The sequence below is a fragment of the Athene cunicularia genome, assembly GCF_003259725.1.
Source record: "Athene cunicularia isolate RWA chromosome 3 unlocalized genomic scaffold, athCun1 chr3_part1, whole genome shotgun sequence".
Lineage (NCBI taxonomy): Eukaryota > Metazoa > Chordata > Aves > Strigiformes > Strigidae > Athene > Athene cunicularia.
In genome coordinates this window covers 96,575,607-96,603,559 of record NW_020799097.1, presented here as the reverse complement: position 1 = coordinate 96,603,559, position 27,953 = coordinate 96,575,607, and the positions used below count along the sequence as shown (strand labels likewise).

The 27,953-nt window shown below is 37.5% G+C and overlaps 1 protein-coding gene across 6 annotated transcripts in view; it reads left to right on the top strand.

Moving 5' to 3' along the window:
* Positions 1 to 17,209, top strand: part of PPM1B (protein phosphatase, Mg2+/Mn2+ dependent 1B) — a 50,085-nt gene extending 32,876 nt beyond the window's left edge. For 4 of the 6 annotated variants that reach the window (XM_026844808.1, XM_026844804.1, XM_026844807.1 and 1 more), the window contains 3 exons: positions 4,021 to 4,132; positions 8,107 to 8,164; positions 13,524 to 15,185. In XM_026844808.1, coding sequence (XP_026700609.1) covers positions 4,021 to 4,132; positions 8,107 to 8,164; positions 13,524 to 13,829 — 476 coding nt within the window. In that variant the 3' untranslated portion in view covers positions 13,830 to 15,185. Of the gene's footprint in view, positions 1 to 4,020; positions 4,133 to 8,106; positions 8,165 to 13,523; positions 15,186 to 15,379 lie in introns of those variants that run through there. The other 2 variants (XM_026844810.1, XM_026844809.1) reach the window with 1 other exon arrangement.
* The last annotated feature ends 10,744 nt before the right edge of the window (positions 17,210 to 27,953 follow it).

Sequence of the window (27,953 nt, the reverse complement as noted above, 5' to 3'; positions counted from 1 at the left end):
CTTAAATTTCAAGCTGACTGGACTAACATATCAAACCTTTTAGACAACAGTTCTTTTTTCACTGCTATGCTTGGGCATTTTAAGCTGTAGCTTGGAGAGAAAGGCATTGTTTGAGGCATGCTTTTGTTTTAAAAGATTTTTAAGTGTTCAAAAGCAGTTTATTACTTACACATGTAACAATTGTAGTCTGTCCTGTGTATTTGTACAGTGAGTTGAGTTAGTAGTTCCATAAGATCTTTCCAGAGTTATTAAAAGGGAATTATTGTTTTAATACCAAAACAGAGGTTTTGTTCGAGCAGAGTTATTAAAAAAACAAACTCAGCAAGTGATAGTTTACAGAGATTTCTGGTGGCAGAACTATATGCCAAAGCTCTTTTGTTAGCTTGGGTCTTGAGGCTGACAGAATGTAAGTGGTAGGAGGTTGTAGTCAGTAGCTTGTGATGCAGTAATTTATGATGATGAACGAACACAGCTGTGCTTCTGTTTTGAGTCCCTTAACTGGTTAATTCCCAAAGTAATGCAGGTGTGTTGAACAGTAGTTAAGTTTTGCTAGGTCAAATCTTGTTTTAATTCCACTTCCAAATGCTACTTTCTGTTCTTTGTTGTTGTGGTTGGCAGGCAGGTAAACACCACACAGCTGTTAGCTCGATCCCCACACTAGTGGGATGGGGGAGTGAATCAGAAAAAATGTAAAACAGGACAAAAAAAATTAAGGAAAATAGTAATAATGAAAAAAGAATATACAAAACAAGTGATGCAATCACTCACCACCTGAGAAATGATGCCCAGCCAGTTCCTGAGCAGTGAGCTGCCAACCCCATGCCAACTCCCCCCATCCTGTTTTATTGTTCAGCAGGATGCTGTATGGTATGAAATACCCCTTTGACCAGTTGGGGTCAGCTGTCCTGGCTGTGTCCCCTCCCACCTTCTTGTGCCCCCCAGCCTCCTCACTGGCAGGGCATTATGTGGAGCTGAAAAGTCCTTGACTTAGTGTAAGCACTACTGAGCAACAACTAAAATATCAATGTGTTATCAACAGTATTGTCATCCTAAATCCAAAACGCAGCCTTATACCAGCTACTAGGAAGAAAATTAACACTATCCTAGCTGAAACCAGGATATCTGTTTTTCTCTGGTTTTTAGAAATCCTGAATTTGTCACAGAAAGAGAAAACTAGGCACAGAAGTCAATTCTCTGATGTGTTTCAGTTTATTTTAAAGTGTGTATCAGACATGCAGTAGGGAAAAAAAAAAAACAAACCCACAACAAAACAAAACCACAACCCAAAACCAACCAAAAAAACCCCACTCACAAACAAACCCCAAAATGCACTAGCCCCAATATCATAATTAGGATTACATGTTCTGTGTAGGTTTAAACCATCTTAATAGTAGTGAATACTCAGTTAATACAGTGAGTTGGGTGGTGTATTTACGTACATGGAATATATACTGTATGTAAAACTGATATGTCATAATCTTATAGCTGAAAATTAAAGGAGATGCTGGAACACAGAAAACTTGTAATGATGTGTGGGCACTTCCATTACATAAAATTGAAAGAAAATTTTGTCTGAATTTTCAAAATGCCTCTGAGTTAAGTATTAGACTTTTAGTGAAAAGAATTTTAGGCATAAAGTAGTAGACTTTCATTGATTTGAATATATGCTGTACCAGAAAATGGTTCTTTAAGTGTCTTTATTATATTAGCAATGGGGATGTAAAAGTTTCTGCAGTTTTGTTTTGCACATTCAGGGAAAGTAATTGAAGGATTGTTGTTAACATCGTAGAGATGAAGATGAAAATCTTGTAAATACCTATAAAACTTTCTGAAAAAATTTGGTTTTTGTCTCTAGTGGCCTTTGTCAAACAAATCCCACAGTGTGTATCTGTTAATTGATGTGTAATGAAAAAAAGGTCATGCTTGGTCATTTGCTTTCTTCTCGGATTTTCTATTAGGAAGCCTCTTTTTTTTTTTTTTTTTTTTTTTTTTTTTTTAAGAGAGGACATGTTCTGGATTAAATTAATTATTCGGCCTATTATCAGGAAAAGAAAAAGATGGCCAGTTCCACCAGAATTCCTGATTAGGCACCTTCTAGAAGTGGAGAAAAGATTCTTGTGCTTCAGTTCAGCACTCCCTGAGAAGTGGTTATGCAGTATAAAGTAAAAGTTTCCCGTACCAAGAAATACACAGTGATCCTTAGTTGCGATTCTTTTAATTCACTTTTAAGAATATATAAAAATATTACGCTTGCATTAATATTCAGTAATTGCTTACTTTTTTATTCTGTGTTCTGTATCGTCTTATTACTAATTCTTGCTATTTGTCTACTTTTGGTATATACAGGACCAGATGTGCTCTTGGTATAAAAAGCAGTATATGCATAAGACATGTTTCCTATCAGATGTGACTTTGTGAAATTATATTAGAGTGATACCAACCTACTTCTAACTAGGTAGAAACTGCACAAAAGGACACACTATATAAGAGGACTTGTGGCTGATCTGTGTGAATGTGTATGGAAGAAGTGATCAGAATCCTAAGATTCAAATATACAAATTTAACTGTCATTTCCTTTGCTACCCATGATTCATTCTTAATGGATGGATATATGATAACATATGTAAAGTTTAATGGAAGAATATTTAATCACTTCCAGTAGTAGTATACCTAGCTTATTCGTTGCAGGGGTTGTATAGTGCCAACTTAAAATTGGGCCCTAAAAGCATAATGCCGTATTTGTTACGAGGTAGTAGAACTACTCTGTAAGTAGAATTGCTTTTGGGAGGCTTCCTACAGATTGTCCTGATACAGAATGAGTACCTTGCACATGCTTTGTTTTTAGTACTCCTGAGAGAAGCCTGCATATGACTTCTTTTCTTTATAGGTGATAGGCATCAAGAAAGGTTTAAATACCAGGGAACTTGGCATGCAGTGTTTAAAATAGATAGATGATGTTCTTTTATACTAATATCAAAACCAAACTAGATGCTTCTGGCTTAAGTTGCAGGCTCCAAATCAGGCATCCAGAACATAATCAATTGATTTTAAGAAAATTAAGTGATTTGTTTATCTTGGGATAGTAGCAAAGATACAGACTGACTGAAAGGTTTTTTTTAGGATTATATTTGAGAGGATTCATTCTTCTTAATTATTGTGTTTTGTGGCTTAAACCAAGAATTATCTGGAACCATGTCTACAGGAAATGGCACTCCATTCCTTTATTTAGTTAACTTCAGAAAAAAATTACTTCTTAAAAATGACTTATACAACTACAGTTTGTAGGTAATTTAATGAACTGTCTTCTGCCATGTTAGTAGTTGAATGACTAGAAGCTGATGACAAGCAGCTTGTAGTGTTATGCCTATGTGAGTGTATATGCAGCCATTACATGTTTGCCTTAAAGCGCCTTTGATGAGTAAGAATGTGTGAAGATTTCGAAGGCAAAACAACTTACTCCAGCACAGGAGTTGTGTGATACTTCTGCTTTGAAATGGAATACCATATGATTAATTACTTCTTGTCAGTTCTGTATTTTGTTTTTGCCACTTGAGTGATAATGGGCCATTATAGATGCCTCTCTATTGCATGATGGTCTTGGTGTTTATGCACCAGAGATGCAGGCCTTTGAGAATACAAGGTGTTACAGTGAAGTATGACTGAATTCCTGGGAAGCACTGACAGTATGGCATGTAATTTTGAAGTATGTGTTGCAATGCAATGGGAAAAAGTAACTGAAACTCCCAGCTGTCATCTTCAGGATATTTCATCCGGTTCACAGTCTGCTTCTGAGTTTCTTCTAGAGAATGGCTAGAAGCATACTGGAAAGGCAGGCTACAGATTCGAATAGCTCAGTTCCTTTATGCAAAGACTACCTGAAATGTAAAGAAGGTTTTCCTGTTTGCATTTAACTTTTTCATAATGTGTCTGTTAAAAGTGATAGTATCTTGGATTTTAGTGTCTTAAAGAATGGGTGGTATTAATTCAGTAATCTAAGGACTTCTTCTATTTTTAAATTAGAAATTATGGAAAAATCGGGTGAAGAAGGAATGCCTGATCTTGCTCATGTTATTCGTATTTTAACTGCGGAGAATATCCCTAACTTACCACCAGGAGGTGGTTTAGCTGGCAAGTAAGTACAGTACTGGAATTTCTTGAACTGTTTACTTCAGTGAAACAATTTAAATGTTTTAAAGCTTTCTTATTGTAATAGCTATACTCAAAGGAAAAAGTTGGGGTTTATATTTTAATCCGTTTACTTTTTGCACTATATAAATGTTTGTGTCACTGTTCCCATTCTGGAATGGTAAGAGGAAACAGATTGATCATATTCTGGTATATAACATAATATTTACTAGTTCTGTTCCCTACTATGGCCATTTTAAAAAACAAAAAATATTTCTCCTTGGCTTTTTACTGCTTTAGGTTTGTTAAGAACTATCAGTAATGTAACCAGAATATAAAAACACCAGCTCAGTTTTTCGGATGTCGTGTTTCCTCCACCACCTAGTATCCCTTATAAATTTGGGTCAGTGTGTCTTCACTCAGCAAATGTTCTCATAAGAAAATTAGTTTTCTTTGTTTAGTCTTAAACTGAATGTTAGATAAGCAAGAATATTGAACTAGGATGTGCATTTTAAAACTTAATGGGAATAAACATTCAGAAACTACATTGGTTTTCTGGGGAGGCTAATGGTGATGTTCTAATAACCTATGATTTAAGGATTTTAATGAACAGGATTTAGGATTGCATAAACAATTGTTAATCTAGAATTCCCCAAACAGTGGGACCCATTATTGTTCCCTGGCATAGGTCATGTCTCTTCTGGAATTTTGTATCTTTTAAAACAACTAGTCCTGTTCTCTGAGCATTTGCGTATACATCTCTTTGCAAGGTACTTCCTAATAAGCACTTTGCCATGATTATTTTTATTTAGCCTTGAAAATACCTGTGTATGCTGGACCTTTTACTCCATTTGTGTGTCTTCCAGGTCTTCAGGGAAGTTGTGGTGTGCCTATACTTAGTGCCTCCCAACTGTTGAATGTGTTAGTGTTATGCTCATTAATAACTGCATCATGTACTGCTTCATTATTCTAGAAACCTTGCATATAAATTCTGTTTTAATTTGCTGTGATCCATGTTACATTTTTAATGGGCTTAGCTTCAGAAATTGCCTTTTGATGCCTTTCCATTTTGACTTTTAAAGTCCTGTATTACAGAAAACTGAACAGGAGGTGTACCTGTGGTTTCTTTTAAGAGAATATCATACAGTATTCAGTAATTTTTTTCTTGGTTTTGAATCTTAGGACAAAGACAGGCAGTGATGTATTTAGTTAACTTTACTTGCAGGATTGAGTTCCTGAATGGAAGTTTTGAAAAAGTACACCTACACAACCCAAAACCATATACCATGTAACTTAAGACCTTTGTCCTAACAAGAGAATATTCTTTGGCTTGAGATCCTTATTCTGTGATGTTGCCACAACATGAAGAATTCACACTTTGTCCATCTGTTTGAACTACAAGACCTGTCTCAAACAGGTTGCATTGAGAGCTTGTCTGTGGCTCACATCATTGGTTTCAGCACCCCTTACAGTTGCTCCTGGTTTTTTAGTATGTCTGAGCTGGAGAAACACAGTGCAGTGTTACCTTGACTAGTGTATGTTTGCAAACATTAGGAACATCTGAAGTACCTCCACTTCTACTGGCACTGTATATTTTCTTCGAGCATCTCACTTGTGTAAAAGCCCCTACTAGTTCATTCTTTGAGACAGAGGATCTGAAGATGTCAACTCTGCTGTGGTCATTTGATGGTGGTGTTTTATCCTTTAAAATCTTACTCTTCAAAGACTGGCTTCTGGCTTGACTCGGATCCCCCTGTAACTTCAAATGCTACCAGAAGAGCGGTCACTTGTGGCTAAGGAAAACCAGAGTCCAGAGCCACCCTGTCACTTGTGTGTTAGTACTTTGACTCAACATCTTGCTCCTGATTTTTCCCATCAAAGGAAAGTATGGAGAAATATGCTGTTCAAAGAAAGAAAAATGAATTGAAAAGAGTAGCAAATTTCCCAAGAGCCTGTTTTAAGTCTGATTTAAACCCTCTGTAATGGCTATCTGCTTCTATGGCAGCTTTACTTGGACTGTCTAGGTGTTTTCTGTTATGTTGGTCCGAGGTGCCATTGTTCTCCATAGTACAGAAATTTGGTCAGAATTGTACCATTACACCATCACTAAATGTGGAAGTGAAAGGAGAGAACACTTCCCTTTATCATCTGTTAAAAAAAAAAAAAAAATTCCATGGCTTTTCTCTAGGCAAATCTTTGTCAGTGCTGGTGGGTCCCATACTAGCTCAGCCATGCAGCCCTTTCAGACTTCTAAAGCATTGACTTTTAACTGATGTACCCTTGGAGAAACTGTTCTTCGGTGGACTTCTCATATCAGACATAACTTTTGAAAGTGTCACTGTCAGCTTAATTCTGAACTTTGTTCCTAGACCTCCTCAGACACAGCCCAAAACCTTTGTGTGTGAACAGACGCTAATTCCATATACCCTGGTGTCTTGAGGCTTCAAGTTGCCAGGTGTATCTGTTGTGCCTGCCTTTTACTTGGTGTGATGTGTCTAGATACATGCTGACTTCATCATTCACATATATTGCCTCTGAACACGATAGCACAATGTCTTTTCAGTGTTGTAGGTTAGCAGTCATTCTGAGATTTGATGCACTGTCCCTTGCATTCACTGGTCCATAAACCATCTCCCAGAATTCTGAATACTTTAGTAGGTACTGTTTTAGATGTTGGATCATGACTGGAAAAATGTGTTCTGATGCTGGACACTAAATACTGAGATTACATCATTTGTTTCATCTCAGAAGTAGCTGTACTTGTGACATTCCATTCAAAGAACAAACTACTGTTTTGAATGTGCTTTGGCTTCCATGGTGTGAACTTAAGAACCTTGTCATGCTAGATAAGACAAAGGACAGATCTAGCTCTGTATCCTGTCCACAGGATAGCTGAAAGTAGATGTCTAGGAAGAATACAAAACAAGGGAAATCATGTTAAATACTTCCTATCATTATTATTTTGGTTTTCAGCTTCTTACAGCTGACATGTTTCCTGATTCTAAGGTAGTTTATGTACTTAGTGACTTAGAATTTCTCTTCTATGAAGTTAAATATGTTCAGAAGGAGCCTCATCAAACCTGGCATCCTCAGTATTCTGGTGCAGAAAGTTCTGTTGCATTAAGAGCCATTACTGCCCTTGTGCTTTTTGTTTTAAAGCGTGAACAGTCAGTGCTTATCTGCATTCTGTAAGACATGATTTTTACAGCTTTTGGTCACATCCAGACTTGAGAGTCTTGGTTCATGGAGCAGTTCTTCAGCTATCAGTGACTTTGATTATATTTATTATACTGGTCTGAATGTTTCCCAGTTCTTACTATGGTTTGAAGATACAGGGCCATAACATTTTTCTTCTCAGAATTCTGTTTATACTTTGCGTTTTAATTTTGAGAATCTTTGTGCTCATTTTGCTTGCCTGTGAAGGTATGGCATTACATGGCACTGCCAGAAAAAAGTCTAGCTAGTGGCATTTGGGTTTTTATTTCTGCAGTGTGAATAGACACTAGACATCACATATCAGAGGTTGCATACTCTGGGCACCACACTTCAGAAGTTTGTAGGCAAGTAGTAACCTTTGTATACGTAATAAAAATGAGGGAAACCCAACTGTCTTTGAGTTCCACATCCAGAAATAAGGCAACAAAAGCCACAAACTTGAATTTTGTTATAATAAGCAAAATACAGACTTAAACGTTACTCTTGACAAAATATGACTACACGACTGGAACTTGCAAAGATGTAAGGTATGAAAATGTTTTGCATTGCTTAGTTGTTAGAAATCTTGACTTACTGCTAAGTCCTAGACATCATCTTGAAAATGAGTAAAAACACTGAGTGGGCTTCATCTTTTTAAGAGGCAGGTTAAAGGCAAAATATCTTAACCACTTGGAAATTATTACTGTACTCAAACTCTTTTAAGTTCTCAAGGTTTTGCAATCCTATGTTGTGCTTAACTTAAAAAAAAAAATCTTCTCTTTTTAGGCGTAATATTATTGAAGCTGTGTATAGTAGGCTGAATCCACACAGAGAGAATGAGGGGGTAAGTTCCCATTTTGATTGCTTATACCTCTTTGTTAATGAAAATGTCAAAGTAGTATCATACATTAAGCAAAAGTGTACAATACTGCCAATAAATTTTATTATAAACACAAAATGTGTATTGTAGCATACAGTTGATTTTTGACCTTGTTTTGGATAGATCTGATAAAGAACTTCATCTTCAAAAAGACAGCAGATTAACACCCAATTCTGAAACACTTTTTAAACATTTAATTGACTGTGGTATTTTCAGTCAAATCTGTGAGGCAACAGCACAGGGTTGTTCTAAATCATAGTTTATTATTGTGAAAAATTAAGGTGAGCATATTAATTACTTAGCTATTATATCTACTGTCCAGACATCTAGTAGTAGAGGGGTAAACATACTTCATATTGTCTTCTGTAAGTGTGGAAGGTCTTGGTACACTTGTTATAAAAAAAAAAGACGACTAATAATTTTTTAGAGTTTACACTATCTTTAAATAGCCCATATGCAGTGGTCTAAGGAAAGTGTAAAGTGATTTTAGTTTTACCTAAGATCTGATTTCTAAAATGGCTTACATTCTTATGCCCGGTTCCTAATAAGTTGAATTTTAAATCATACAGTATGTTGAAATACGGTTTACAGTAACTTTAAACCTGATTATTAGATGGTTCTTAATATTAGTATAAAGAGCAATAACTGGTGTTCATATTGGTTGTGGTTAAATTTGTTTAAAAAAAAAAAAAGGAAAACTGAAGAACTGGTTAAAAACATCACTACTTGTACAAATGTTCATCATTTCCTGTACAGTTTATGCGAATTAATCCGTAAAGGTAACATTCATCTTCTAGTAAATACTCTGGTACCTGTTTTTTCTTCTGAGATGCTACAAGGACCTCAGGCTTTATAGGTTTGATAAGTTGTTTTTTTAAGGGAAAAAACGCTTGTCTAGTGTTGACTTTCTAGAAATATCATATGCCGTAGTTGCATTTATGACTCATTTTCTAAGTCCAAATGTGCTTTTCAATAGCCAGGCAAGCTTGCTGAAGGTCCTAACATACAGTACAGCATCCTTCTGTGTATTGGCTACTTCAGGCATTTTTTTGTACATCATCCATTATAATAAAATCAAGTAGCTGAACTAAATATCCAAGTTATTCATAAAACAAAATAGCTTTAACCCTTATTACCATTAATAGCTTTGACTTTTATTGCAGTTAGAATCATTGATAGTTGTTTTGAGTCCGTTTAATTTGGTTTCACTAATACGAAGTGTGAGCAGTGCACTCCAGTCTACTTTGTAAACTTTGCCTTCTGTTGGTATTTAGTGCAAATCTCAATGATTTGGATAATGTGTTTTAAATCCATTGGATTAAATTTTAGTTTGATCTTGTGGTGAGATGTCATTTGCCAGTCAGTACCTTTTTTTTTCTTTTCAATCCTAAGTGGTTCTGACCTAGAGCAGTTGGAAGAGGGTGCACCACTGGGTGAAGGATGCAATTCCTGTTTGCACTTTCCCAGCAAGTAGGAATTGTTACCTTACTGTCCTTGAAATGAATGAGTTTAGTGGGCCTCATCTCTTGAGGTATGAAAACATGACTTCCTTCCTACTCTTACTCATGTTCCAGGTATATATGTTGTGATCTCTTAATCTTTTGAACTGAATACTCTAGTGCACTGGGGGTGTAAAACGGAAGGAAGCTGTTCAGTTACTCAACATCAGACTCTTCACAGTGTCTACACACTGTGATAATGTTGCTGCACATCTCGCATTTAAACAGGAAGCAAAGGCAGGAAGGAAACATACAGTACATCCCAATGATGACATTTCCATGTGAGACTGACATCTAACTAGTAATGCCCCTGTTTAAACTAGTATGATGCAAGAGGGGATCTTAATATGAAAAAATGAGCTGCAGGCACACATGCTGAGTCTGCAGAGCACCAAGATGCACTGGTTTGCACTTGAGAATCTTTCCCCATGTGTAGTTAACAGTGTATGTGTGTCTGTTAGTGCATGGGCGTAGTGCAGAATACTGCTGTTCCGAACTGGAAAGTCTGCCTGTGGCAGACATATTTGATTTTATGTAAGTCCAGAACCATTTTTCTTACTATGACAAAATAATCATGTAATCAATTGCTAAAATATTAATGCACAAGAGTAAAAAAAATGTAAAAAACGCCAAACCCCACAAAAACAGCAACCCGAACCAACCAGATTATTTTGCAATTGAGAATTACTTCCTTCTAAAGAGTATGCTTTTTAGTGTTGGAATAACTTAAAGTAGTTACCTGGGGTTACGGTGAACTGGATCATAATAGCTTTGCAAATAAGTTCTTAGAAAGTAAGGTATTTTTTTCTAGATTAACTTTGGTTTTATTCAGCGCTGTAAGGATTTCAGTTAGTGTTGTGCTTAGAATTTTCTTGACTTCCAAGCTAGTGATTGTAGAGTAACTTCAGTTCTTCACACGTTCATTTTCTGACAATACGTAATGTACAGCCTACATTAAGGAGATGTTGTGTAGAGTGACAGAGGAGTGAAAGAACCCTTACTACAGCAGTATTCAGAGATCACTAGTGTGGATTCAGGGTATAGCAGTCATAAGTGTTTTCTTTTAGGCATCTTGGCAGAGTACAAGCATTTTGTAAATCCAGGACTGGAGAGAGCCCTGCATTGGGCTCGCAGAGCAGCTTTGCTACTGTTTCAGCAGAGGGGCTTCTGGTATTCATGTGGTGGCTTGTGCCTTCAAAGTGCAAGTGAAATCAGAGAAATCTGTTATGTATTGGGGCTTGGTGCTTTCAGATCTTTTAAAAAGAACATCTTCATAGCTGAATAGTTGTTACCACTGTAATGTGTTCTAGTTAACATCTTAAAGTATTACTTTCTCTAATGGCTCTATTTCTTTGACCATTTTTTATAATGTGTTCCTAAGACTAGGAGGCTACTATCCAGTTAGGCTGCTTGGGTGTATATGTATCCTTAAACACAAGGAACAATGTTAAAATTACAGTGGCATTTGTTTTAAGCTGTGTTTGAGTATCTTGTTTGGAAACTAATCATGTTTCTTGTTTTTATTAATACTGTACTTTGGCACGTTGCTAAATCATGTGTCAAGGGCTGCTACAGATAATTTTAAAAATATAAATGGTCAAAACTATTACACTCTTAAAAATAAATCCTGTCCCTAATACATGGTTGTTTTTTTTGTATACATAATTTAACCAAACAGAATTTGTGCCAATAATATTTGAATGTTCATGTTAAATATAGCTAGCACAAATCTATTCTTGTTTTTAGGGTCAGTAGCACTAAGTTGAATTAAAACATGAAGGAAGACAAATGCTAACTTGCTCAATAATGATAGTTTTCAGGGACCTGTTCTAGTCATACATCATTAGAGAGAAATCTGTGGTTTATTGTATACTATATAAGAGGCAGTTTCTGTCCTACTGTTGTCTGGGGTTTCTTGTCTGCTAGCACTGAGGGAGAAGAGGGAAGCACAAAATAGTCTGACATCAGAGTGCAAAGCAGGATGTGAGTTTGAATATTAAGTACTAACAGCACTGTTACTTTGACTCTTACTAGCATTTGACTTGTTTAGGAGTCTCAGAGCTGCTATTATGCTGCCTATTGCTTTTACTCTTCAGTGTTGCATGGGAGCAAAAGTAGTGTATTCAGTCTGCCAGAAGAATTTGTGATGATCTGAATGTTGTGAAATGTGGAGATTTAGGGTATGTTTGCTAATGTCAGCCTCAGAGCAGACTGATGGACTGGTGGAACTGTGGAATTTTTATGTTCTCTGAACTTTAAAAAACTGAAATTCTTCAGCTGTGCTGCCTTGTTTAATATTAGCTAGATAAATACATAAATAGTTTGGGTTTTTTTGAAAACCTAAGATTTAAGGATGCATCTGTAGCCTCATCTTGATGCCTTGAGTTTTCGCTGACTTTGTCCTCATGAGACATTAAAACAGTCCCACTTCATACATTAAAACTACCTCCTTTAACTTGCTTGTCCTCACTGGGCTCTTGAAGACAGATGTGAATAAAAAAAATGCTAGTACGTGGGAGTCAAAACACTTCAAACTAAGACCAGCAAACTACAATGGAAGTATGACTCAATGCAACACATCAAGCTTAGAGGGACAGTATTGTATGCAATAGCATTCACTTTTGTGGTAAAATTATCCTGTTTTTAACTTAGACTGTACAGTCTTGGGGCTTCTATTACAACAACATTACAGCATCCAGAATCCTACTGAACCCAAGATACTGTCTTAATGCTGCTATTAAGCTTATAAATGAGTGATTGCAATGCTTGTAGTTTATGAAGCTCATGGACTACATGACAATAAAATGAGGTCAGCACAAGAAAAATGCAGTCTGGATTTTGCCTCTAATGTATTGCAGAATCTGCCAGCTTCCAGAGATACAGTTCCATTTGTCTATCTTGATAAATTATTAATATCTAGCAAGTTAAAATGTGCTATGCCCTTAAAGCAATGGTAATGCTTTAGCACTTAAAATATCTAGTATCAGTGTGAGAGCACTGTAGCAGATGTGCAAGTCTATTAAAAAAAACCCACAACTTTTTTCAGCTGAAAGCTTGTAGCCAAATCAATGGTCTGCAGATGAGACCTCCATTCTTTAATCAGTTTTTGTTACTTGGGTTTTGTGCCATAGTTAGATTTCACCTTAAATTGCTTTTCTACCTGTTAATCTTTCTAGCCAATACATGCATCTGCCAAAACCAGCATCTTACCTTGTTCAGACACCGGCATTCCTGGTGCTGATAGGTAGGTGCGTGTTTCTGTCTTGGCAGCATCATGCATGAAAAAATCATCTTTCATGCCTATGGATTGTTCTATAGAAGCATTTATTTTGCTGTGATGCTTCAACTAAACTGCTAGCAGTAGAGTTATCTATTACTTTTAGTAAGGTTTTCACGGAACTGTGTTGCTGTTGGTTTTGCAAAAATTCACAATTAAAGATATCGACTGATGCCTGAAGAAGCTGAAATTTTCAAATTGTTCACTGACAACTAACCACAGTTGTAGAGAGTATCAGCTATATTTGTCAAAAGACAATTTGAACCAAGATGGAGTTAATGGGGAGGAGGTACCATGTTGACACCGGCTCAAAGCAAATTGAAATTATTACAAGTGCTGTTTTAACAGATAGCGTTTCTTAAGTTATTGTTGTATAAAATAGTCAAACATGGATGATATTGTTGTATGTTACTAATAAGGTGGTTTATATTTAAATAGAGCAAAGTCGATGTTTTCTCAATTAGAAAAATTGTGGGGTTTTTGAATGTCATTAGAAAATATCCTAGTTTAACTGCTAATTTTTTGGGGTCTTGAATCTTAAAAAAAGGACCCTGACGAAGCCGAGGAAAGTGGAACGCAGGGAAAATTGGTGGAAGCGCTCAGGCAAATGAGAATTAATCATAGGGGGAACTACCGCCACCTCCTGGAAGAGATGCTGACTAGTTACAGGCTAGCTAAAATGCAGGGAGAAGAGTGCACTGCTGAATCAGCGGCAGCATCTACTTCAGGTACTCATGCTGGACCCAGTGACCCCGTGCCAGACACCCACACAGAATCTGGGAATCGCCTTGCTGAAATACACAGCTCAAACGAAGATTCAGGGATGAATGAGATGGGTGATAAACAGATATAATGTTTTCCATAGCGGATTTAATGCTTCGCTTCACTTGGTGTATTTTCCTTTGTTTATATCTCAACATTTGTCACATCTATCCTAGATGTCTGTTTGGTTTTACTTATTTGTACAGATTGTTTATACGAAGCTTTTTTTTCCTTAGAACTTCAACTACTATAGTATACTGTAGTAATTGCATCTTATGTTGTGTAGCAAGGAGTTAACTTCCCTTTTTTTTTTTAAATCCTGTGATACAGAGAACAGGAACCTAACATGCTAATACAAAAATTTTTGCATGTTAAGTACATACTTAAATAATAATTTTGATGGTATATGTTTGCTAATTGTAATATAATCCATGTCTTAGTTGTATCTTTTGTTCAAATCGAATTATACAAATTCTTTTTTTTCCACAGCATCATATACTGCATGTTTGTATTTGAATTGTATATAGTTTATATCACATCTAAATTACAAAAGCTATTACATTTTAGGTTGTCACTTATTCCTCATGAAATGTGTTTGATTTTTTTTTTCCCAATTTAGATTGTATGCACTGTTCATCATAAATATCGATTTTTCTAGGTGACTGTATTAGTTCTTCCCAGGTTGTAGCATAACATATATCCAGAAGTGAAAATGTACTTAGATTTTAGTACCCAGTGTCAAGTTCTAAGGATTTGTGTTTAAGTGAAAATAAAGAATATACTGTGCAATAATACCTGTATGCATATTGACTCTTTTCAGCAAGTAATAAACTTCCTTTTGAAATGCTATCATTCTGACATGACTTGAAACTTTTCATAGCTTCTGATATTAATTCATTATGTTTATTAGTTTCTACAAATATTTAAGTGATTTGGGGTTTGGCACATTGATCATAATCCTCATTCAGCAACATTTCTCAGGTTCAAGTCGAACATCACCCATATAAATCAATAAACTGACTATTCTACTTAAGTTTACCTTCTACCAAATCTTTTCTGTGTCTTTTGGTGTACGACACGTGTATGTATGTGCATTCGGTTAGATCAGTGATAATATTGGAAATGTACAGTGGTAGTAACTAATCTGCTAATAAATTAAATCTAGAGTTGTTGTGTCCGTGGCCAGTTCATAATACAGCACTTGCACAAAAATATCATTGTTCAAAATAGATAAAAATTTCACTTCCTTCATGAAGAGGAGCCTGTAGGAATTTCTTGCTGACCAGGAATACCTGAAGAGCTGAGTTCCTTAGTAATTTATAGATTTTTAGGGGTTGTTTTAGTCTGTAGATGATGTATCTATTGGTAACTATAATTTAGTACAATTTTAGGTAATGCTTGTTTTTAAGTCTTTATGCTATAATAGCTTTACTGGGTTCATGTTTTATAAAAAGTAAATTCCGTCCTGAAGTTGAATAATATGGAATGTTTGTGTGTAGAAGTGGGCAGGTATGGAAAAAACTGAAAATGTCCGTTTTGCACTAGTATTCTACTTAATTATGCCACTGAAATCCAAAGTGCAACAAAATGTTTTCATTTGTATTGGTGAGTAGTAATATTTTTCCTCTTCTTTTCCTGTAGGGTGCTGGAGATCTAGAAGATCCGTGGTAGCCTTACAAATCTACTAAAATGCTTTTGATTCTGAAAGGGGTAAAAAAAACAAAACACTTTTAAATCTGTTTTCTTCAATACAAGGGAAAAATTCTGGTGGATTTCCAACACTTTGTGAAATGGGCAGAAAGCTATTAGAGTTTTCCATCATTTGTTCATTTTTGTGTTTTCTGATATTGCCACTCTTAGCATTGCCTGTACTACAGTATTTTTACCAGCCTCAGGCATACTGATTACATCTGTAATGAACTTTGGCCCTAAAAAAGGAAGGAAGGAATGATTCTCTCAGCAGATTGGTATGTGTACCTGAGGTGCATGGGATTGTAGGTGTACTCTGAAGATACACTGTGGCTAAATGAACATGCAACACACAAGCATGAGAGAGTACAAGTAATTGTTGGAGACATTACTTATTTCACTTTCCTGAGTTGGAAGGCTTTGCAGCTCTGTGGCTTGGAAGTAATTTTAATTGGGCAATACTCTATCAGATGTGTTGGGGTTTTTTTAATTTTTCCGGTTTTACCTGTATTACCAGACCGTTAGGTTTCCCTGCGGTGTCCAAATTGTCATATGTTGCCTACTGCTTGCTTGAAGATAAGTGTATTTGGCAATAATATATGAAGATTCTAGGCATCTAAAAAGAGTAAGAATTTTACGCATGTGTACAACACACCCTTAAACTCTTGCTAGAGAAAATCTTTTAAAACCAAACTGATGAATTTATAGTTAGTAGTGACTTGCTTTGACATCTCTCACAGCTGCAGGTTTTTTAAAAAATGCTGAAAATTTGCCTTTATTATAATGTAAATTGTGATTATTTTTTTTGTTCTATATGTGGTTTTCTATAGTTTTTGATTTTTTTCAGCTTAAGATATACAGACAGAAGTCTTGTGTAATATGGGTATAATTTTTATTGTTTGCATTATTTTCAAAGTTCAAATTATCACTTTGAGATTACTATAAATACACTTAAAATTATCTATTTTAAATTAAGAAAATATTAGAGATATTTTCATGGGTTCAATGACCTTTCATTTTATAAGCAATGGGCATGGTACAGAGTGGCTGTCATGTAAGGTACTTGAAGATTCTTAGTTTAATTCTATTTTTGCAATAACCTTGACTTTTTTTCTGACTTCTTTGAGTTGTGCATGTAATGAGTCCAGTAAATGCTGAAAATGGGGAAGAGTAAAGTATTTATCTAAAATAAAAGCTATTGGGGAGGGGAAACAATGAATGTATCCATCTGTACATGATTTACATGCTGTGGATGCCTTGTAAACATTTTCCTATTTGTTTAAACTGTGTTTCAGCGAGGATGTAATTGCCCTTGTGTGTAGTTTTAAGCTAATGACAGTCATCAACTGGTTTTGTGTGAAATGGAATTCATGGTATTTTTCTGTAACTTTATCCCCATGGTGAGTCTGTAAAAACCACATGCTCTTTCATACTGGTGCTGAAGGCCAGCTTTCCCAATCATTTTGATTCACTGTGTATCTAATTTTTTTTGGTCTAGAGAGGATTATTGCCACAGTATATTTTATTTATTCATTAGATTTTAGCCTTGTAAGTTAAAGTGTTCTAAATGATGATGTTAACAGGTATTTGTCCCTTTACTGTTTTTTTTGGGGTTGTTAAAAGATAGGGAATGAAGAATGCAAAATGGTTTATTGTTCAGACTGTCCGCTCTGGTCCAACCCTGTACTGATAGTACCTTCCCAGTATGATATTGTGATGTTTCATACAATACAGTGAACATAACCAACTTGTTATCTTCAATAAAGGATTGCTAAAACAGTGTGATATGCTTTATATTTTCTTGAGAAGGATTTATCGAGAAGATGCAAGTGTTCTATATGAAAAGATAAACAAATAGGATTTGAGGTGTCTCTTAGTGATGGATTTGTTTTTGTTTGATAGTGAATATGGCTCTTCATCACAGTACAACATTTAGAGCTTCTAGGGCAAATCCATTCCAAATTCAGATGTAAAGAGCTTTCATTCAAAGTCTGAAAATTGAGATTAAACTTGATCTTTTTGGTCAACTCATTTATTGAAGCTTCTTTAAGATAGAAGGTCAGACCTATAAAGTTGTACTTTTGTACAGTGTTTTGGATAGACATTTCTCTAACATTCTCTCTCACATTAAAACTTTTACTGATTTTTTTTTAAACTTATTAATGATGTTATTTAGCTGGCTGTGAAAGGATGTTATTGATACTGCATAGTAATAACCTGTCTGAATATTTAGTGTTACTTTGGAATTGGGGTGTATTTATGAACAGCATCTAGAGCTTATAGACTCAAAAATCTACAAATGCTTTGAGCTTTTCTGTTGGATCCACTTGTACAGCATAACCCCTGTATACTTCCCTCATGAAATGCAATTTTAATACCTTGTTCTACTGGTAAGAGTTCTTGTACTCCATAGGCTCCAGACCCATGAACACTTAATATGTATAGGGGTTTTTTACATCATGTGGATAGTCTCCCTGAAATAAAAGGGTTTGTGCTTTTATTGTGTAGAAGTGAAGCATACATGTAGTTTTTCTCAAAGAGAAGGACCATAGCTTGCACACCTACAACAAAATATAAATCAGGAAATCTTTTTTCCTCCAGATTAGTACTACATTCTATTCATGCATCCACTGGGTACTGAATTCTAATTGTGGTTTTAGTTTAATCAAAATACTGTTCAGATTTCAGCAGCCTGGGGGGGGAAAACAAAAACAAAAAAACACCAAAAAATCCACACACCCCCACCCCACCCAAAAAAACCCCAAACCAAAACAAAAAAACCAAACCTATGCTTGTTGACTTTGTATTCTTAGAGTGGGAAGTTTGAATGTTTGGTAAAATTTGTTCATGTGTTTGCCTTCTCAATTTTAACATTTGTTTTTAAATTACATTCTCTTAATTACTAGGTGGCAATATAATTAACATAAAGATAGTTCTGTAGAACACAGTGAGGAGTGTCTCTTCTACCTCGGGTCTTTCTGATATGTCAAATCCAGCTTGATTAATTTCTTCTCTTCTTTTTTTATGACTTCTCCTGTAACAGAGACAAAGTAGTCTGTCAGTTCTCAAATCTGCCCTCTGATAATCTTGAGCGAAATACATTTTTTTTTTAACTGATCCTCATTAACATGTTAAATGGAATAGGGGATAAAATGAATGCAAATGTAAGTGGTGTCATCCTGACCTTCTCAAAAGGCTTGTACGAGAGGTTAACTACTGTGAAAGTCTTCTCTTAATAGACTGGATCTACATGTGCTTATTTGAGCCTCCATGCAAACCTGTGCAGGATGTGGCCAAAATATCTACACTTTCCATGGCCCTTAAGTGAATCTGATGCTGATGTAGCTGTTTAGGTGAAAGAGTTACAAACAAACCCACAACCAACCAACCCCCTCCCACCCCCACCCCAAAAAACTTGTACCTTCAAAATAGATAATATGTCAACTCTTAACACATCACAGGCTAGCTGTTAGGTAGCTTCTTAGTATCATATATAAAGTGGAGTTAAGTCAGCCACTTCATGTGTGAGCTTGCTTATACTGTCAGCCATAATCAGTGGCTTAAATCTTTAAGTAAAATTGGCCCCAGAAAACCAGTCACTTTTCTTTGGTACTTTAAAGGTTCATAGTGGAAATGAAAATCAATGGGAACTCAATATTAGTTATAGCATTGAACCAAACCTTAGTGGGCAGCTTTTATCTCTGGAAGATGAAGCAAGAAACAGTGCTGCCTAATATCTAGGTATCAGGTCTGTTCAGGCAAAAAAGCCACAGTGTCAAGCAGCTTTTAATATATCTATTAATTTGGGTTTTGTTGGGCTAGAAAGCAAATTTTAGATTTAAAGCTTGTCTACTGAAGACATGTTGCTTTTAGGTCTTTATAGTTTTTAGCTCTATAATAAAATTAAGTTAGAGGGAGGTAGCTCCAGTGGTGAAGGTGAGCAGCTACCTGGGATGCTTCCAGAGATAAAGGCAATTTAACAAAACCACAATAAAATACTTGAGTCACTGAACTTTTGCAGTATAATCCAGGTAAGTACTCAGTTCATGCAGTTGAAATTCCATGTGAGGTCTCATGCATCTTCGTAACCCCTTTTCTCTGTCAATCTGATCTTGTCCTGCTCATGTTAGACTGTTGCTGTGGAGATTTGACTTAACTAGGCTTTGCTTGTACTGTCTTATATTCCTACCTAACTCTTTCTCTGTTGCTCAGAAGACAAGTAGCTTTTTGCATTTTAGCATGACTGTGCCTTCTTTTTGTGTTTAGCTCACTGCTTTAGGTCATCTCTCATTTCCATCATTCACTTTGTCACATGCTTGATCAGTGCTGCTGTGCTTTGCTCTTTTTACATCTGAAGGGTTATGTTCCCCCAAATACCTTAGTTTTAAGATTTTTGAAGAAAAACTCTCCCTTGCTGTGATGCCTGGGTTTAAAGACTGGTTGGGATTATTGGGAACTGCTCCATTGACGACTGTGTCCTGCTTCTGTTTTTACCTGTCCTTAATTTGTCTATATGTAGCTTGACTAGGAATTTCCAACAGAAGAAGCTTTGCCTGTACTGTTGCTGTGGTTAGTGACTGTGAATTAACATCAACTACTGATTGTATCAGCACCTGCCTTTAAAATTTACCAAAAACTGATGAGGATTAGAATCGTGAGTTAAAATGTACTTCGAGTTGTCCAAAATTTAGAGGGACGCAAAAATGTTCGAGTATGTTGTATTCCTTGCAAGAGTATTATTTTTCACCTTGAAAAATCTGAATAGTCTTTAAAAAATATGCTAAAAGAGAAACTGATACAAACACACTTTACACAATGATGTATTTTGGGGGGGGAGATGAACATATAGTTTAGTAACTATCCTATATTTAGAAGTTAATTGGAAGCCTTTGAGTAAGTGTGTACCTGTTAAAAACTGTTGCATTAATCAAAAGATATTTTCCAGTATTTTCGTAAGGAAACTTCTTAACATCTCCATCAAATTCACTCTGTGACTATTGGTTTTATTTTGGCAGTTAACTCACATTCCAAAAGGTGGATATCTGCTTAATCTTAGACAAATAATCTGTAGTATTTAATTTGTTGTTCTTAGGAGAAATTGAAGAATGAGCTCTCATACACTTTTTTTTTCCTGATCCTTTTTTATCCAGTGGTCATCTTTAGCTTATAAACACATCTAAGTTTAATGGTGCAGTAAGGATTTTGGCCTGAGTATCTAAAGCAGGTGTGTTTTTCTAGTGTGTGTAAAATAATAATGTTTCAGCTTGGGGAGCAGAGAATATGTGAAATCAAACCAAAAATACCTTTTCCAGCTCTCCTAAATCTGCTCTTAATTTCAAAGGATATAGTTGTAGGAGATAACTCTGCTAATGCAAACAGTGTGGCAGGTGATTAGAAGAGTGGTGCTTTACAACAACTTCTCGGTCTCTACTTATAGTCATGGACACCTTTTTATTGTAATGTGTGAGAAGTTGTAAAATTGTTAAATATATTTTACATTAATCTCTTCATTCCTGCTTGTCTTTGCCTTAAAAACATTTAGCAAGTTCCACACTGTTGCTTCAGAGATCATAATTATTGTATTTAACTTCCCACTCAACTTATTAAAGGGGAAAAAAATGCAGAGATCTCAAGTGTGTGAGTAATTGCAGCAACTTTCTTTACATAGTTACTGTATTTCAGGTGCTGCTTCTGTGAACTGAAGTGGATCAAGAGCAGCCCTGAGGAAAAGGACTTGGGGGGGTATTAGTGGATGGAAAACTGACTATGAGCCAGCAATGTGCACTTGCAGCCCAGAAAGCCAACCGTATCCTGGGCTGCATCAAGAGAAGTGTGGCAGCAGGTCGAGGGAGGTCATTCTCCCCCTCTGCTCTCGTGAGAGACCACCTGCAGTGCTGTGTCCAGCTCTAGGGTCCCCAACATAAGAAGAAGAGAGACCTGCTTGAGTGGTGTCCAGAGGAGGACACGAAGATGATGAAGGAACTGGAGCACCTCCCTTATGAGAACAGGCTGAGATGATTGGGGTTGTTCAGCCTGGAGAAGAGAAGGCTCGGGGGAGACCTTATAGTGGCTTTCCACTACCTAAAGGGGGCTACAGGAAAGGGGAGGGACTCTTTATCGGGGGGTGTAATGGGATGAGAGATTATGTCTTTACACTGAAAGAGGGTAGATTTAGATTAGATATAAGGAAGAAATTATATACTGAGAGGGTGGTGAGACACAGGAACAGGTTGCTCAGAGAAGCTGTGGCTGCCCCCTCCCTGGAAGTGTTGAAGGCCAGGCTGGACGGGGCTTTGAGCAACCTGATCTAGTGGGAGGTGTCTCTGCCCATGGCAGGGGGGATGGAACTACATGATTTTCAAGGTCCCTTCCAATCCAAACCATTCTATGATTCTGTGAATATAAACAAAAGTTATCTTGTAGATACACACTTTAATATGGTATTGGGAACACCTATGCTTTGAACTGCATTAAATAAAAGCTTCTGGATGAAATTAAGGAAAGAAGGGAAAAAATGTACAAAGTGGGTATTGTGTTATCACTGATTTGAAGATGTACACCTGTCTTTCTACTCAGCCTTCAGTACTCAAATATTTGAAGATCTATCTTTGAAATGCAAACTGGCTTTTTTTTCTGAGTGGATTAGATTACTGCTGAACTTGGTACAACAGACTCCTAGGTAGGATGTCAGAGCTAGCAGCATGGGAACTGAGAGTGCCTCAGAGAGTGAAGGACAGACACTTGCTTGAATTATCCTCGGGGGCAGGTGGGAATGGATATGTGTGATAGTTGTCACTCCACTATTTGGATGGCAAGGACAGGGGCAATTTAAATGCACTATGGGAATACTTGCTGAATGCAGGATTACATTTTTCTCTGGTTCACTAGTATAAACAAGCTAAGTGTCTGAAACTATTTTATGCAGATACATAATGTGAGAGATGGCTCATGCAGTTCAGTGGATTCATTAAATTCAAAATGGAAAGGCTGGCATTTGCTGCAGGCGATGCTTGCTTCACCTTTCACCAAGCAGTGCTGTCACCCTGATCACTGGATTCTTGAATGCCAGGCGATTCTGTAACAAAACTTTTAGACTGTGTTTAGAGGCTTGTACTTGGAAATAGGTTTTTAGCAGTTCTAACTTACAGAAAGTAAGGATTGTCTTCAATTACAATTTCTATGTTCACGTGAATGAAATCTGAGATCAAGTTCTAATCCTGATGTCTACACTGAAAGGTACGTGTCTTTGGAAATGGCTTCTTGTAGCTGTGAAATGTTTCCTTGGTGCACAGTTCTAGTTTGTTCTGGGTGGAGAGCCCCTTCCTTGGATATAGAACCTTGCACATGCCAGCTCTTGCTGTGCGGCATGCTAGGTCAGTCCATCTGAGTTGGAGAATTGGGTTTTTGTTGCTTTGCTGGTTTTTCTTTTGGTTTGGTGGTGTGGGTTTGGTTTTTTGTGGGTGTTGGTTTTGGGTGTTTTTTTTTTGTTTGTTTGTTTGTTGTTGGGTTTTTTTTGTTTGTTTTGGTTTTGCTGTAATTTTTTCCAGGAAGGAATGTGTACTTCCTCCCTCTGGTTTCACTCTCAATCTTTGTTTTGATTTTTACCTCACTCGCGTTCCTGTTGCTGGACTGTTATGATCTGATGTGGAACTGATGAACTGTTGGTCACAAACTTGGGATGCAGTTCAGTACTACTGAGTGAAGCTTTCTGTACAAAGACTGGGGATTTCTGATGTGAAGTGAGCTCTTCCAACAGGAAATTATTTCAGGGGAGCACAACTGGAGTAGGTTTGATCATAAAATGCCTGACACTGATTTGATCCATGTGAAAAAGCAAATTGGTTACGAGGTGGCCTATCTAGATGCACTGATAGACAGGTAAGGGTAAACTCATTAATCTAAACTCTGGTGAGGCTGGAGTGCTCTATATAACTGTGATACTATGTGTGTAATTCCTGCAGGTGGGGAAACTGAGGCACTGTGAAAAGCAGCACAGCTTGTAGGGCAGTAGTTGTGATCATGCATCAGTGACTGTGGAGAGTCAGGGAGAGAACACAGTATTCCTTGCCTGACAGCTCCTCCCTAAAAATCTTTTAATCCTTCCACATGAGGAAGTGCGTAGTGCTCAACGGACCAAAACCTCTTTCTCTGTAACTCTTCAGTGAATGTAAATTGCTGTCAGAGATGAGTTGTAGCAAGAATAGATGTAGCTTGCACTGGGATGCTGTCTTCCGGTAACCCAAAGGATGCACGTGGTGGTGATGTGATGCAATGCCATTTAATTTTTGAGCTTCTGCTTGGCTAGCTGTGCTGTGTGTGTATTATGAATTCCCCATTTCAGAAGTCTTTCACTAGCACCAAGGTGCTTGAGTTTATGGCCATCAAAACTTCAGTAACAGTCTTTCAGGGTTTAATACTATGCTGAACATTCCCAGCTTGTACGAGGGAAAATTTGAGGTCTAGGTCTCCCTGCCAAAGGTTTTGAGGACTAGGCTAGAAAAGACAGTTCTTTGAAAGTTGTCTCCTCCATGACAGAAATGTGATGGATAAATGCCAACAAAGGAAAGAGTGGTAACAGTGTAAATTGGGAAGGGTGCAGTTATGCGAGTGAGCTTCCTCTTGGAGAGGCAACAAATAGGTTTCCTTTCAAGTAAGTTTTTCTGTGGGTGTCATGACAGTATAGTGTTTGACCCTCTGGAGGGGAGGGCATCCAGAAGGAGTCAACTCTGTATACTGCTATTCTTGCAACTATGATAACAGAAGGAATTAGAGGACAATTGTTTTAATTAAAAATAGTGAGAGAAGCCAGCCATGCTGATAACCCATGGGAGGCAGGAGCCAGGTACCTCCTTCCCCTGAAACCTACCACTGAAACATCACAGAAGCCAAGCAGTAGCTAATTACAGCATTTATAATGCCATTAACCTTTAATCGCATAGTCCATTAGTGGACTAAGAGCATTAAAAAAATAAAACCCCACCAAACCATGTCACGGTGTCCCACCCAATTACATTTGGCTACCCCTCAGGACTTGAGGCTGCAGGCTGATGGCAAAAACTTCACATGCACTCAGGGATGCCTAGGGTAGGAGAAGCTGTGTCAGAAACTTATTCCTGGAGAGCATATCTCTCGACAGCTGCCCTCTGAGTCAAGGGAGGACTGTGCTGAATGAAATGTAGCTTTAAAGGTCAGATTATCCATCAGTTTTTGGGGACCCACTGAGGAAAAACTGGCAACTAGAGTGTTCGACCCTTTACATGAGTGTAAAGCTGACCCTGATTCTGTAAATAATGAGGTTATATTTAGAGGTAAAGGACATTGTGTCAGACCAGTTCCAGTGGTAACAAACCATTTAATGAAAAAGCATTAAGCAAGAGAACTTTTTAACAATAAACATCATCTTATACGTAGCACGTTAGGGTGCTTAATCACTCCTCTGTATGGTTTTCAATATAATATGTATGGTATCAAGTAACTGGCAAGCTACTTGGCAGTTGCATAGCATCAAACAGCAGACTACTTAGTCAGCCAGTCTGTCTAAGCAATTATATATAAGAAATACTTGTGGGGAATTAACCCCTCCATTTTACAGAAATAAATGTCAATCTGTGCAGATAGTGACTATTACTGCCCACATACCGATTGGTTTTGTTTCCCTATCTAACCCTAAGGTAAACAGAGTAACTGGCACAGAATATCAAGTGTTTTCTTTAATACTTTACAGTGGATTCTGTTAAGGCAGTTGCATTGGCTAGTTACTCCCGCTAAACTGTAAAATTGCTCAGGAGGGAACCGTTTCAGAATTGCTTGAGAGCAAGCCAAAAGAACAATGCCTGCATACATAAAATATATTTTAAAAGGAAAAAGTTAAAGCTCAGTGGGAATTGTTAGTGATCTGCCTCTCAAGATTAAGTTTACAGTTTCCCTTTATCAAATAATTTTAAGACGAGCAACTCAAGGAGAGAAAAAACAAATAGGTCTGTAATAAAAACAGAACGTCTGAGTGGTTTTACTTTTAGTCCATGAGGAAAAACATACAGGAGGTGGTACCAGATTCTTGGGCTAGTTCTCCAGTGTCTGTGGTGGTTTATGATCAAGGCCTATTTTAAGCTCCTTGGCTTTATTCACTTTCCAGGTTTTCCAGAAGAATTTTTAGTATTCAGGGTCCAGATGTCCAGCCTAAGCGTACCTGTGCTCTGCCGGTACCTGCTTATGCTCCAGCTCTTCTGTAGCAATGTGGAGTTCATTTGAAATACAACTGAAATCTGGCTGTAAGCACTGCTGGTCTGATTCTAAAAGCCGTATGTTCAAGACAACTACTTGGTCATTTCCAGGATGGTTTATGTTCTGTTTTAACCTTCAAATAAATTGATCACATCCCTGTATCTTTCTGTGCCCTGTTGCCACCAGTGCAAGATTGAGGTAGTGCACACGGATTCATCTATACACGGCCTACAGCTTCTGCGTGCTGCGTTTATCTACCAAGGCAGCATAATCCTCTTCTTTTCAGCTGGCCGCTTGGCAATTAAGACACGATCTGTCCTACTTAAGGTATAAATAAGCCTTTAATGTTACTTGGGGATTACATTAGGACAAGAGGGGCTCTTTTGAAGACATGTTTCCCGCACAGCAGGGTTCACAGAGCAGGCTTTGGTCGTTGTGCTCCTGCAAGATGTTCAAATGAGAGCAAAGGAACGGTTTCCAAACCACGCGTACAGAGAGCAGTGGCAGTTTCTGACTACCACAATACTAAATTGCCTTTATCGGTTCTATGAAGTATGCATATCTTTAGATCAAGCACACATGCAGGCAATTATCACCATTATGCTTGCTGGCTTAAAGGAAAGGCGGATGCTGAAATACTCATTTGGAATCAGAGTTTCCACAGTGTTTTGGGTAGTTGTGATGTAGTACTTGGGTAAAGTGGGGTGAGGTCACTGATCCTCTGAAGACTTCATGAATGATTGGGGGTAAGATGTTAAGAGAATTTCAACCCTCTCCCTGTCTTTGATTCCAGCAGCATTTGTGAGTATGAGACTTACCTGCTTTCCACTCCTGGAAGTGAAATGATAGAAACTTTCTCTACAGGACAGACAGGAATGTACTAAAACAAATGTGGGGCCTGAAGGCTATGATTTGACTCAAGTTGTTCGGTTGAGTGGTTGTGCTTTGTGTCCTGGTCCTCTCCCTGCCTGCTGCCCTCCTCTTCCTCCTCCCTGTGCTGGCCTGGGTGAAGCGTTGGTGTGATCTCATAGGGACCAAGCAGATTAGGAATAGAACTGTCTGAAGAATGACATTATTTTTTTCAGCCAAATCTGTTTTCCAATCTGTTTCACTGCACAGCTGCCTAAATATTTCATGTGCATGAGGCAGTGCAAAGCAGGAACAAGCAGTCAGGTACAGGAGTTAATTAAATTAGTACTAAATGCTGCTGAATTAAACAAAAAACTGCAACTTCAGTCATGGTCATGCAGCATTGCCTATTGAGCAGCTGTTTGTAATGATAAATTACATGTCTGTCAGAGTGGTGTGCCAGAGATGCTTTCTGGGACTTGCAGAACTGCTGATCTGTGTCTTGAGTATGTAAATGCTCTGACACCCACTTTCTCTCACTGTATGCCCATGTTGCAAAATGGTAAACATGAAGATCCTCAAACGCAGGCCGCATTCTTCAAAAGAGATTCTGACTGTGACTTTTGACAAGTTCTGCATGATGCAGCTGTGATGTCCCAGGTAAACCAACAGCATGGCTTGCCTTGGTTGTGTAGGCTCACATGTCAGGCATGACCTTACAGAGAGAAACAGAGAAAGGAAAAAGAAGCACTAAAATCTGATTAAGATGTCACTGTTATTGCTTTGCTGTTTTGTCATGCAGTTGTGTTCTAGCACGAATACAGCCTTTGCATTTTCTACAAATGCGGGGAGGTTATTCCCAGTTCCCGTTAGTCTAGTAGGAAAGATTTGGCATGAGCAGTGTGGTAGCTGGTCCTGTCAGGTGCATTGCTATGGCTGAGAATGCATTTTAGAAATAAAAAGCAAGTAAGTGGACAAATATGGCTACTTGGATGACTACCATACAATCTGCTTGTCAGTATTACTCCTAGCTGACTTTTTTCAGTCAAGTCCTTCTCCAGCTTTTCTTTTCACATATTACTTGTGTCTCCCTTTCTAAATATCACAGCAGGAGCAGAGCCTTATAGCTGTTGGTTTTGCACAGTGTCATGATCTGAGACTTGGCTGTGTTCCTGTGGTGAGGTTTTGGAGGGTCACACTCCTTGCTGGGGTGTGTGTGTGTACATAAATAGAAAAACAGAGGCACAAAGTATATATGTTCATATATAGACAGATCTGCATTCCCAACTGATTCTGTTTCAGTTTAGAAATGTGCTTATGGTCTAGGAAAAAGCAAAACCAAACTCCAAACCTAAACAAAGCCCACAAACAACCAAAAAAACCCCAACAAACAAAACCTAACAACCCACAAGTGAGGTTGCTGTGTGAGTCTATTACCAGACTTTCCCAGCCC